This window comes from Cnephaeus nilssonii (assembly GCF_951640355.1).
Source record: "Cnephaeus nilssonii genome assembly, chromosome: 1".
NCBI lineage: Eukaryota > Metazoa > Chordata > Mammalia > Chiroptera > Vespertilionidae > Cnephaeus > Cnephaeus nilssonii.
The window spans coordinates 102,798,977-102,811,227 of NC_137072.1; the positions used below are offsets into that span (position 1 = coordinate 102,798,977).

Below are 12,251 nucleotides of genomic sequence, written 5' to 3' on the forward strand. Positions count from 1 at the left end.
GGGTGGACTGAGAATTTCCATCTACTTTGCTCATGGCTTACCCTCCGCACCTGGCACCGTGCCTGGCACTTAGAAGGCATCCAATAAGTGTGTGCTGAGGAATGAGATGAGGGCTACCACCCTGGGAAATGCGTCACCTCGTCCCTTGAAAGCCCTCACGACTCTCCTTGGAATTCTCCCTTTTTTAGTTTAAATCTATGGTAACCCTGGCTCAGAAACTCAGCGTGAAAAATCCAGAGTGGGCCAGGAAAAAAACCCAATGCAACAGAGTTATAAAAGGATATAATAAGCAAGCAAGTGTGGGCTCTCCTAATGTTTTGCTCTTTATGCATGTTTATTTCCCAAACACATACTAAATGCCAGGCACTGTGCTAGGGTACTGGAGACCCAAACCCTTAACCTGCCCGTGATCAAGGGGGTAAATCGAGCATCCCTAGAATTACTCGTAATGCACTAATAATAGGTGAGTGTCCAGGGCTATGTTCCAAGTGTTGTTCTACTAATAAGTGCTCTCTCCCTGTGTGGCTTTTTGGTTTTTTAATCCTCCCTTGAGGATATTTCTCCATTGATTTTTTAGAGAGAGTGGAAGGGAGAGGGAAAGACAGAGAAATATTGATGTGCGAGAAACACATCTATAGGTTGCCTCATGCACGAGCCCCGACCTGGGAGAAGCCTGAAACAGAGGTACTTGCCCTTGACCGGAATCGAACCCAGGACCCTTTGGTCGCAGGCCGACGCTCTATCCACTGAGCCAATCCGGCTAGGGCCTCCTTGTGTGACTTTGTTTAGCCGTGGCATCTGCACATTCCGCAGCTGAGCGCGCGGAGACAGAAAGGGGAAGTAATTTGTTCCTGCCCCACAGCTGGTGGTGCAGACCAGGCTTAGGTTCCTGCAGTCTGACACCTGTGCTCACCCTCAGCGCGCCTTGCCAGGAGCTTCCTGGCCCCGGGATCACCGGCCTCCGTCTGAATCGCCAGGGATGCAGGATAAGAGTGCAGACTCCCGGGCCTCTGCGAGGGGAGCCTGGAATCCACAGTCTTTAACCGCTCACCTGGCGGTTCAGATAGGCACGAAAGCCTGTGGAGCACACACAGCACTCAGATGTGCCACAGTCACTCCTTGTGAGTTTACAAAACCTCTAGCACCTGCCCTCCTCACCCCCATGCCGGCCCACTCATCCACAGAATGGAATGGGAATGTGGAGAGAGGAAAGGGAGGGAGAGGGAAAGGAAGGAATGAAGGGAGGGGAGAAGGGGAGGAAGAAGCTGGTCCCGAATCGGGCTCTGCTTCAGGCCAGGGCAGGTCAAGCCGCGCCCTCTGCACCTCTGCCTTGGACGCAGCAGCCGGCTCCCCACAGCTACGGGGGCAGCAGGCTGGATGACCCTCCGAGGGAGGCACCCTCTGCCCAGGGGCAGCACTCAGGGCAGCCAGCCCCTGGGACCGGCGGGGGGGGCGGGGGGGTGGAATTTAGCCGTACCTGCACTCTGTCCCCTCGGAGAGGGCGGGGTCTGTCTCCATCCGCACCCTGGGGAGAGTCAGCCATCAGGACGAGGGGCGAGTGGCTGGGAGGAGGCGCAGAGACAGGAATCCTGGCTCCAAGGGGCTGCAGGGCACTAGGATAATGAGGAAAGCTTCAAGCTACAGGAAGCGGTGCCAGGATGGGCTGCCGGGTCCACTCCCACTCGGGGGCATCCACGCTGGTTCTCTCCAGCAAACCACATGGCCACGCTGAGGCTCGGTTTCCTTGTGCATAAAATAAATAATAGTGATTATTAGATGGCTAATAATACTACCTGTGATTTACTGAACACGGTTGGTGTGTCAGGTACTGCCTTGAGGCAATCAAGTCAATCTCCATAACAAATATCTATGAAGTCATTTTCTTTCCCATTTGACAGAAGAAGGAATTGAGTCTTAGAGAGGCTAAGAAACCTGCCTACCCAGCCAGCATGGCTCAGTGGTTGAGCATTGACCTGTGAACCAGGAGGTCCCGGTTCGATTCCTGGTCAGAGTACATGCCCGGGTTGCGGGTTTGATCCCCACTGTGCGGTGTGCAGTGTACAGGGGCAGCTGATCAGTGATTCTCTCTCCTCATTGATGTTTCTATCTCTCTCTCCCTCTCTCTTCCTCTCTGAAATCAATTAAAAAATATTGTTTTTAAAAAAGAAAGAAATTTGCCTAGTGCCCAGCAGGTACCCCGTGAGACCAGGATTTGATCACAGGTCTAACCTCAAAGCCTCTTAATAGCTACTGCTTGCTTCTCCAATGTTCCTTCCACTCCTGGAATACGAGATAGTCATGGTTTCAAAGAAAAGAGGTGCCACTGTCTTCCCAGCCCCACAGCTGAGCCCTGATGGTAAAGATGTGCCATTGAGTTCATCTGTGTCCAGCAGGGATTCAGCAAGATAGTGTGTGTAGCTCTGTTGGCTGAGAGATTGTCAGTACATAAGGGGACCAAGAGGTCTCTATCCAATGGACCAAGTTTCAGCCCAACCAAACAGATGTCAAAAACAGGGGTCCTGCTGTTGCCTGCTTTCCCGGAGGTCTAAACTGAGGAGCCCTCTGTGTGATGGGCATTAAGGGGCTTTCAAAACCACAGAACTTCCTGGAAAACCCAGACCTCCCAATCCATCCCCCTCTCTCACCTCCCCTCCCCCTGTGTGACCCTCATTCACTCCTGCTTCCCTCCCTCCCTCAAACAAGCCGAGCTCATTCCCACCTCGGGGCCTTTGCACTTCCTGTTCCTCCTGCCTCGAAGATGCTCTCTCCAGGTCTTCACCAGCTTCCTCCCCCTCGTCACCAGGTCTCAGGTCCTGGGTCTCTCCTCCAGGATCCTTCCTGACCACTCCATCTAAACCAGCACCCTCAACCCATTCCTCCCCATCATGTCTTCCTGCTTTACTTCCCTTGTGGTGGGTAATTATCTGAAATAATCCTGTTCATTATTTGCTTAGGGGCCTAGAAAAGTGCCTGGAGAATGGTGACTCTCAATGAATGTGTGCTGAATGGATGAACCAACACATCCATGAATAAAAGAATGAGAAATCCTGCAAAAAAATTTTTTGTAATCCGGTTCCAGGAACCTCTGTTCAAAACTACCCCCTCCGTTCGGTTAACAAGGGCAGAGACCACAGAAATAACACTGTGGTTGGTAACAACGTAACAACCAGCCGGCGGTTATATGCACACACATTGCTGGGCATGGTTCCAAAGCTAAAAAGGCACTAATTGCTTTTCTATAAGGAGGCAGAAGCACAGCCCCTCCGTGTCCTTTAGTCCTGATGGTCCGCATTATCATATCTGTTACCGTGTTAATTGTTCCTGTCTCGCACAGCCAGTTTGGGCCTCATTCTGCCTCTGTCTGGGGTGGTGACAGGTTCCTATGCAGAGACCAGAGGAACTGGGCGAGCGTGTGTGTGTGCGCGTGTGTGTGTGTGCTTGTGGCCGTGTGTGTGTGTGTGTGTGTGTGTGTGTGCGTGTGTGTGTGCGCGTGTGTGTGTGCTTGTGGCCGTGTGTGTGTGTGTGTGTGTGTGTGTGTGTGTGTGTCCACGTGTGCGTACATGTGTGTGTAAAAGCAGCGACACTTTGGGAAGGGTTAACTCCGGGCCAGACTATGCTCAGGGCCCCAGGGCTGGCCCCGGAGCGGGAGGGGTGGGCCTGGAAGGTGGAGCGGGCTTGGCTTGCATTGGCTGCCTTTTCCAAGACAGGAGTGCAAATGCTTGCCCAGCTGGCCTGAGCGTAAGTGAGCCCAAGTCTCCCGGAGGAATGGCTGGAGAAGCCCACACCTGGAGGACCCTCCCTCCCTGCCCCTCTACGGCAGGTCGCATCTGGGAGACGCTCGGGTCCTCGGAGGAATGAGTGACGGTGAGCCATTCACCAGCTCGCCAGCACTGGGTGGAGAGCAGCAGGCGAGGATGGATGCGGTGGACAGCCTCCTTGTGAATGGGAGCAACATCACTCCGCCCTGCGAGCTAGGCATCGAGAACGAGACGCTTTTCTGCTTGGATCGGCCCCATCCGTCCAAAGGTAGGCGGCCGAGGCGGCCCGTTTAATTCAGGGAAACTCCAAAGGAGAGAAGGGGGAGATCCGCAAGAGGCAAAGGCTGGCAGGGAGAGCAGGACCCCGTCTCCATGAGACAAGGCTGGATAAAGCCGTCTGGGCAGAAGTTTGGCTAAGAGATCAGGAAGCAGAATGGAGTCAAATATTCTCCGTTGCCCTCGGTCGGGAGAGTGGGGATTAACGGCCAGGACTGGGGGGAACAAAAGCAGTGGGAGGAGGCGCTGAAGGGAAGCAAGGAGGCAGTGCGAGCGAGCGAGTGTAGACGCTCCAACTTACAAGCGCCACAGAAAAGGAGCTGTCACGAGCCAGCTGTCCCCTTTTCTTGGGGGCAAATCCGGCGCGAAGAAGTGATTAACGCTCAGCGGCTCAGAAAGAAAGCCGTGCCTTCTCCCTGGGGAGCTTTGTTCTTAAGAAAAAGTGGTTCCCCGGGTGATCCTTGCACAAACCAACCTTTAAGAAGCAGCAGAATCACACTGCTCGCCTCCCCTCCCCCCTCCCCCTCCCCGCCCCCCAGGTTGTCTCTGCAGAATATTGTCAGTATGGGGATCGCTGGGTTCAATGATCACACCCCTATATGTGTGTATGTGTGTGTGTATTGGGGGGGGGGGATCAGGGGGAAATAAGCGTTGTCTTCACGTGCTAAGGTTTTAACATGCTGCTCTCGTCCCCTCCATCTCTCCGTCTTGTGCCTGCTCCCCTCGGCAGAGTGGCAGCCGGCCGTGCAGATCCTCTTGTATTCCTTGATATTCCTGCTCAGCGTGCTGGGGAACACCCTGGTCATCACGGTGCTGATCCGGAACAAGAGGATGAGGACCGTCACCAACATCTTCCTGCTGTCCCTGGCCGTCAGCGACCTCATGCTCTGCCTCTTCTGCATGCCTTTCAACCTCATCCCCAACCTGCTCAAGGACTTCATCTTCGGCAGCGCCGTCTGCAAGACCACCGCCTACTTCATGGGTGAGTGGCTGCGGGCGGGCGGGGGGGGGGGCGGGGGACTGTCTCTGGCGCTTGCCCCAGACCCCAGGGGGCCCCAGACCTTCCCAAACCCCCGACAGCCTCAGCGGAGGAGCCCTGCTGAGTGTGAAAGACAAAACAGCTGGCCGTGCGGGGCTGTGTGCGAGGTCACAGGCGCTGGCTTGCGGGTGGCTCGGTGCTCACAACTAACTCCCCAGAAGTCCCTCCCGGGCGGGCGTTTCAGAGGTCAGTTTCTCAGAGTGGAATAAGTTGATAAGAAGCCACGGAAGAGGCTCGTTTTGCTTGTTTCTGTTAGAAAAAACAGGTGCAAGCTGCTCGCTCACGTTCTGGAAGCTGTTGATTGCAGCCTGAGCTCTACCCAGCCCCAGTCATGGTTTGGGGTGGCGAGGAGGGGGTGGAGGGGGGGGGGGTCCTTCCTGTTGCTGCTCTGACTTTGCTAGGGAACCGGGGCTGTTTGAAAGCCCGGGCCTCAGAGCGCCGGGTGCCCTGCTCGGGACTCACTTCCCAGCGGGTTCCCCCAGAGAGAGCGGCCTCCGCCCCTGGAGGAGGAGTTGAGTTTGCTCGTGGAGGGGCTGTGGGGTTCCTAAGTCCACCCTGAGATATGCGGCTCCATGCCTGTGCCAATCAACATGTTGATGATGAGGAGGAGGATAAAAATCACAAGAGCTAATGTTTGTTAGTCCTTTTTATGCACCTGATGATATGCTAAGTGCTTTTACTTCCATGATCTCACTTTATAAACCAAACACCCTAAGCACAGTTAATTTTCAGTCTCCCAGAGGAGGGAGCAGAGGCACAGAGGTTAATCATGGGCCCAAGGACACACAGGCGGTAAGCCGCAGAGCTGGGATTTGAACCCAGATCAGCAGGGACCCCGGCGGTGAATGAGCACACTGCAGGCCGCTGTGGCTCTCCTAGAGCTGCACAGAGACACGACTCTCGGTCCCCTTTTCTGCACAACTGCCTTGTCCCTGGCCTGTTCTGAGCACTAGTTTGGAGGAAGAGGAGAGGCGGGAAATGAACAGTCTTCAATGACCAGGAAGCTTTAAAAGCCTTGGTTTCTCCCCATTGAGGAAGCGGGACCCAGCAATCCGGAGAGGATGAGGAGTTCCTGGCCTGCGTGTCACAGACCAATGCCCAGGAAAGTGTCGGTGGGTGTCCAAGTCCTCGAAAATAAAAATAGGCTGCAAAGGAAAAGGTTCCTTCTTAAACAATGAAGCAACAATGATAACCAGCATTCCATGGCCCTTTAGGCTTATGATAATATTATTTAAGAATCTTCAGCCAGAATACGAGAAAGGAAATCTAAAATTTGCCAAATGCCACAAAATGGTTAATTTTATGTTATGTGACTTTCGCCTCAATCAATAATGTGTTTAAACATAGCTAAAATGAAAAGCAAGGTAACTCTGCAAGTGCTTGCAATAGTGTAATGGTTTTATTGGACTTCTGATTTCCATCACTTCAAATCTTCCCTTCATTTTGAGTTCTCTTCAATGCTATTGCTGGCAGCCAACAGGCATCCAGCTCCTACTATGGAGTCAAAAAGGGAGCGCTTGCCTGAGGGTGGGTCTACAGTCGCCGTGGCCCCATCGTGCCGAGGAGTCTGGGCTAGCCTCTCTACTCCAAATGGCATCGCCTCCTTAGGTCCAGGGAAGCACAGCAAAGCCAGTCTCAGGACATGAGTTTTTATTTCATGGTTTTGGGATTGCAGGTGTTTTTTTTTTAAGTCTCTAAGAAATATTACGCATATTCTCCCTAGAAAAAGAACATTTTTATACATAGTCTCAGAGGAATAATTTATGTCCCCAGGCTAAGAACTTCTGCTCCCAAACTCAGATGAAGTCTTAGGTTTAATATATCACCGTAAGATATAATCAGAAGAATTGACAGAATTCATGGATGAAGAATTAAGGGAACTCTAAGGGGATACAACATTATAATAAGCAGACACACCCAAAACACCAAAGTTAAGGGAAATTAAGCTTTTTTTACTCTACTTCCGTACATCCTCTTAAATGAGATGTTTTGATGTCTTGCTCATTGATGTTACATACTTATTCTACAAAATACAGAAAAGCAAGAAGAACGAGAAGGACGATGCTAGACTTCCATGCAGAGAAACCTGTAGTTACAGGATGGCATTTTTCCTCTTCACCTTTTTTATTATGGGTGGGTTTTTTCTAACAAACTACATTTTGAAATTTAGAATGTTTCACTCTTATAAATAGTCTGTGCTAGAAACTTTCAGAAAGAGTTTTAGTGCCCTTTCACAGTCCTTGAGAATCTGGGTGATAAGGTCAACTTAACTAGGCAGGTCATGCTCAAAATGAGAGCTTTTCTGTGGGTTACTCCAAAGTCTCCTCTCTGGCGCAGGAACATGCTTCGTTCGCCTGGTTACTAATTAATGAGCACAGTCATCCTGAGAAAAAGTGAGGTTGTAATCAAGGTCCGATGTACTTATCTGAGCATTGGCAATAAGATGTATTTGCAAACACATTTCTTTACTTGCTTCCTTCAATCCTATTTGGAACAAAGCTGGGAATAAACCATTTTTCAATATATATATATATGTATATATATATATGTATATATATATATATATATATATATATATATATATATATATATACACATAAGATTGCTTTACCCTCAGAGCAATTTCCTTTGATAGCAAGCCCGTGCAGAGCAGATATGCTTAAGCAAACGTGCAAATAAACTTGGGATTTCAGAGCCGACAAAACAGACCGCTTTGTTCCTCCCCAGGCACGTCTGTGAGCGTATCCACTTTTAATCTGGTCGCCATATCTCTGGAGAGATACGGTGCGATCTGCAAACCCTTGCAGTCCCGGGTCTGGCAGACGAAATCCCACGCTTTGAAGGTGATCGCCGCTACCTGGTGCCTCTCCTTTACCATCATGACTCCGTACCCGGTTTATAGCAACTTGGTGCCTTTTACCAAAAACAACAACCAGACGGCGAACATGTGCCGCTTCCTACTGCCAAGTGATGTGATGCAGCAGTTCTGGTAAGGTTCCCAGGTGTCCGTTTGTTTGGTACAACTATGGAAGTTTTTATAAAAACTCGGATGTATTGTCCAGAGTGCCTGGGGGAGGGTCAGTTTCCTGAAAACATTTGGAGAAGAATCATTCTAACCTCTGTCTAGGGCAGTAGTGATAGCAGACACTCAGTGCTCTGTTTTAAATGCCATGTGTATGTTAATTCGATTAACGCTCTCAAAACCTAGGTACTATTATTGCCCCCATTTTACAGATGAGGAAACTGAGACGCAGAGAGGTTAAGTAAAGCGTTCAGTCCTGAGCCGAGCTGAGACAGAGCCTCTGTGCTCGTCCACTGTGCAGTGTGTTTCCGGATCGTCTGGTGGGGCTTCAGGCTTGATGACCGGGCGGCTGTGATTCTGTAAGAACTGAAGATGGAGTGAGGATGAGTCTTAGACCCCGTGTGGTTTTCTTAGAGCTGCAGTGATGATACTTGCACAGAGCACTTGACTGAAAACAAAAAGGCAAGATTCCAAGCCTGTTTCTTTGCTGGGTGACGTTGGACAAGTTTACATAAGCTCTCTGAGATAGAAGTTCTTTATCTCTCCCAGGGTTTCATGATACAGATCTTTTTTTATCTGCCTCATCGGGTGGCTGTAAGGTTCCAATAAGAGCGTGTGTATAAAAATGTCATTAGATATCTTTCAAAAGGCTACACAAATGCAGTGTATTATGTTTACTAATTCAAAGCATGCTTTACAAGCAGGGAGCTAGACATTTAAAAATGCTCAGAACTGAGATAATCTGCTTTCTTAGCCTTTTTTTTTTTTCCATTTCGATTCAGTAACACACACACACACACACACACACGCACACACACAAGAATTGTGTTGCAAATGAGAAGGACTTGAAAAGAAATCTTATCAAAACATGTCCAATTGAAATGAGAAATGGTCCGGCCACCATGAGCCTCTGACGATTTTATGGCCTCGTCACGTAACCTTACGCATGCCAGGCTGCAGTGACTGAGGGGCCAGGCTCATAAAAGAGGAGGCCGTGACATTCAGGAAGCAAACGTGTTTAGAGAAAGCACAGCTCTGCCCACCAGGCACCCGGGTGGGCCCACCCCGTGCCAGTGCGCCACAGCCAGCCAGAATGCCATATTTTGCAAAACGAAGTAGGCTTGCCCTCATTCCTACCTGTGCTGGCGGTTCTTGTCACAAAGGCAGCAGGTGGCATAGTGCTCTGCTTAAGAGCACAGGTTCTAGAATCAAATTGCTTGGGTTCGAATCCCACCTTTGCCACTAGCTGTGTGACTCAGGACAAGTTATTTAAGTCTCAGTTTCCTTACTGTAAAGTAGGCCTTATAATACCCCTTACCTCAAAGATTATGATGGGAGTTAAATGTAATAATAACTATAGAAAATGCTTACCCTCATGTGTAGCACATTTAATAAGTCCTCAATGAATGTAAGCTGTTGGGGTTTGTTTTATTTTGTTTTTGTTGTGTGCGGTGTTTTTTTTGGTAATAGCTTTATTAAAATAAAATTCACATATTCTTTTTTTTTAAGCTCTCATTTTATATGTAGACTTGTCTCAGGCACAAAACATTTCCAATTTAACAAGTCCTTCATGAGAGACTTTATCAGAAAAAAAAAAAAAGAAAAGAAGTAAATAACTTCTCATGACTGAACCTCCAGACCTGGAATTTCCAAGGATATGAAATGTTGGTAACGACTGTGTTTGTTCCGACCAGTTTGAATGGAGATGAACCCTATTGATTCCGTCCCATCTGCGTTGGGAATACTGGATTGCCGGTTATTGGATTTCTTTTTATTTCATTAGGCACACGTTCCTGTTGCTCATCCTCTTTCTTATTCCTGGAATTGTCATGATGGTGGCGTATGGATTAATCTCTTTGGAACTTTACCAAGGAATAAAATTTGATGCGAGCCAGAAGAAGTCTGCTCGAGGTAACTGTCTCTTAGCTGTATGTTTATGCCAAAAGATCACACAGCTTTGGTTTCTGTAACTTAACTAGACATCCCCATGGTCTGATGGAGATTTTCACAAGTGCCATCAGACTGTGGCATGAGGCACAGTCTCGAGACCGAGCACCTCTGGCTCCTCATCTGAGCAATGGAAAAATCATTCCTCTCCCAAGGGCGCCGAGAGGAATAACATGAGCTAATACACACAGACCCCAATGGGAAGCTGAGGGCCCACGTGCCCCAGACTTCCTGTAATGTTGTGTTCAAACGGACCCCCTTCAGCTACTGAAGTTCATTGTAACTCTAGTCCCAACAGCCTGTCCCTTCCCTTCACTGTCCCATTGCAGTTGTCACCAACCCTCACCCTGTCCCCATCCATTACAACCCACTCTCCACTGGAATTCACCCCAACATCTTCGCTGTCATCACTTTTCCCCTTGCTCACTCCACCTCTTCGCCTTGCTCTTTCCCACGTGTATAACTTGGTCTCTCCAGCCTCTTTGTTTTTTGTTGATTGTTGCTCACCGTCTAGATTCTTCATGTAAAAGTGGTCTGGAGGCTTAGCAAGCAAGCAGCAACCTTTCCACCAAGAAGCCGGGGGAGGGAGGACAAGAGTGTGAATACTCATTCTTCAATCATTTTTAACCTTTTGCACTCGGATGTCCAGTGTGACTCGACATGGTTAGCATTAGAATAAAGGAATCGAGAAAAAAGCAAGCGAGTGCAAAGGGTTAAAAATATTTTTTTATTGACTTCAGAGAGGAAGGGAGAGGGAAAAAGAGATAGAAACATCAATGAGGAGAGAATCATTGATGGCTGCCTCCTGCACACTCCCCACCGGGGACTGAGCCCACAACCCAGGCATGTGCCCTGACCAGGAATCCAACCGTGACCTTCTGGTTCCTAAGTCGATGCTCAACCACTGAGCCATGCCGGCCTGGCCTCTTCGGTCATTTTTAAGCCTTATAATCTCCATATATAAAATGCTGTTTCATTTTGTATATTATGTGTGTCATACATTGCACACATTGTTTTACTAGTTTTAAGTAGCTTCTCATTGGTAGGAAAAGGCAGTAAGATCAATGCTGACCCATGTTGCCTGCCCCGTCCTTCCGTTCACGTTGGATTGGCCCCCTGGTTGGAGGGGGTGCTCGGCCGCTGGGCGGCATGGCCCGTCCTGAGCCATAAGCAGTGTCCTTGCCCACGCAGAGAGGAAGGCGAGCACCGGCAGCAGCGGCCGGTACGAGGACAGCGACGGCTGCTACCTGCAGAGGCCGCAGCCCCGCCGGCAGCTGGAGCTGCAGCGCCTGTCCGTCGCCAGCGGCCGCGGGGCCAGCCGCATCCGCAGCAGCAGCTCCGCCACCAACCTGCTGGCCAAGAAGCGGGTGATCCGCATGCTCATGGTCATCGTGGCGCTCTTCTTCCTGTGCTGGATGCCCATCTTCAGCGCCAACGCCTGGCGCGCCTACGACCCGGCCTCGGCCGAGCGCCAGCTCTCGGGGACGCCCATCTCCTTCATCCTCCTGCTGTCCTACACGTCCTCCTGTGTCAACCCCATCATCTACTGCTTCATGAACAGGCGCTTCCGCCTGGGCTTCCTGGCCACCTTCCCCTGCTGCCCGCACCCTGGGCCCCCGGGGCCGCGGGGAGAGGCGGGGGAGGAGGAGGGCAGAACCACGGGGGCGTCCCTGTCCAGGTACTACTACAGCCACATGGGGGGCAATGCCCCCTGAGGGCAGAAGGAAGCAGGGGTGCTGGGGGAGGGAGAGAAGAAGAAAGCAGGAGCGAAAAGGAGGCAGGCGGTGAGGGAGAAGAGAGGCCCCCTTCCCGGGGGAACTAGCCGTCGCTGCTCTGCATCCTGCCTCCTGGCTCGGGATGGGGCCCTGGCTTGTTTTCTTGAGTTCGAGGCAGGACATGTTCCCTAACATCCTCAGCAGGCGGGGCACTGAGTCCAGCAGGGTTCATGCTGCCAATGTAATTGCCCAGCACATGTTCCACCTGGAGGTGGGGGGGGGGGGGGGCGGGAGCGGGGGCCCTCCTGAGCTTTAGAAGGTTCTAGGCTATCGAAGGTGGGCTCTCACTCATGGCGACACACTTCTAGACTCTGCTTCTGCGGATGCGGAGTTGGGGCGGCTGCTTTGCCCTGGGGAGTCTATCCCTCATGTGCGTTCTCTAGTCACCCCCTCATCGTGACCACAGAAGGGAAGAGGGAGCAACCCCTCCCCTG

The 12,251-nt window shown here is 50.8% G+C and overlaps 1 protein-coding gene across 1 annotated transcript; it reads left to right on the forward strand.

The window, feature by feature from the left end:
- Positions 1-3,914: 3,914 nt before the first annotated feature.
- On the forward strand, positions 3,915-11,757 carry CCKAR (cholecystokinin A receptor; the record flags this gene model as incomplete). The annotated part of the gene is made up of 5 exons (XM_079798757.1): positions 3,915-4,026; positions 4,765-5,016; positions 7,801-8,062; positions 9,879-10,006; positions 11,234-11,757. 5 exons carry the CDS (start codon positions 3,915-3,917, stop codon positions 11,755-11,757), a joined length of 1,278 nt encoding a protein of 425 aa, XP_079654883.1.
- Positions 11,758-12,251: the final 494 nt, after the last annotated feature.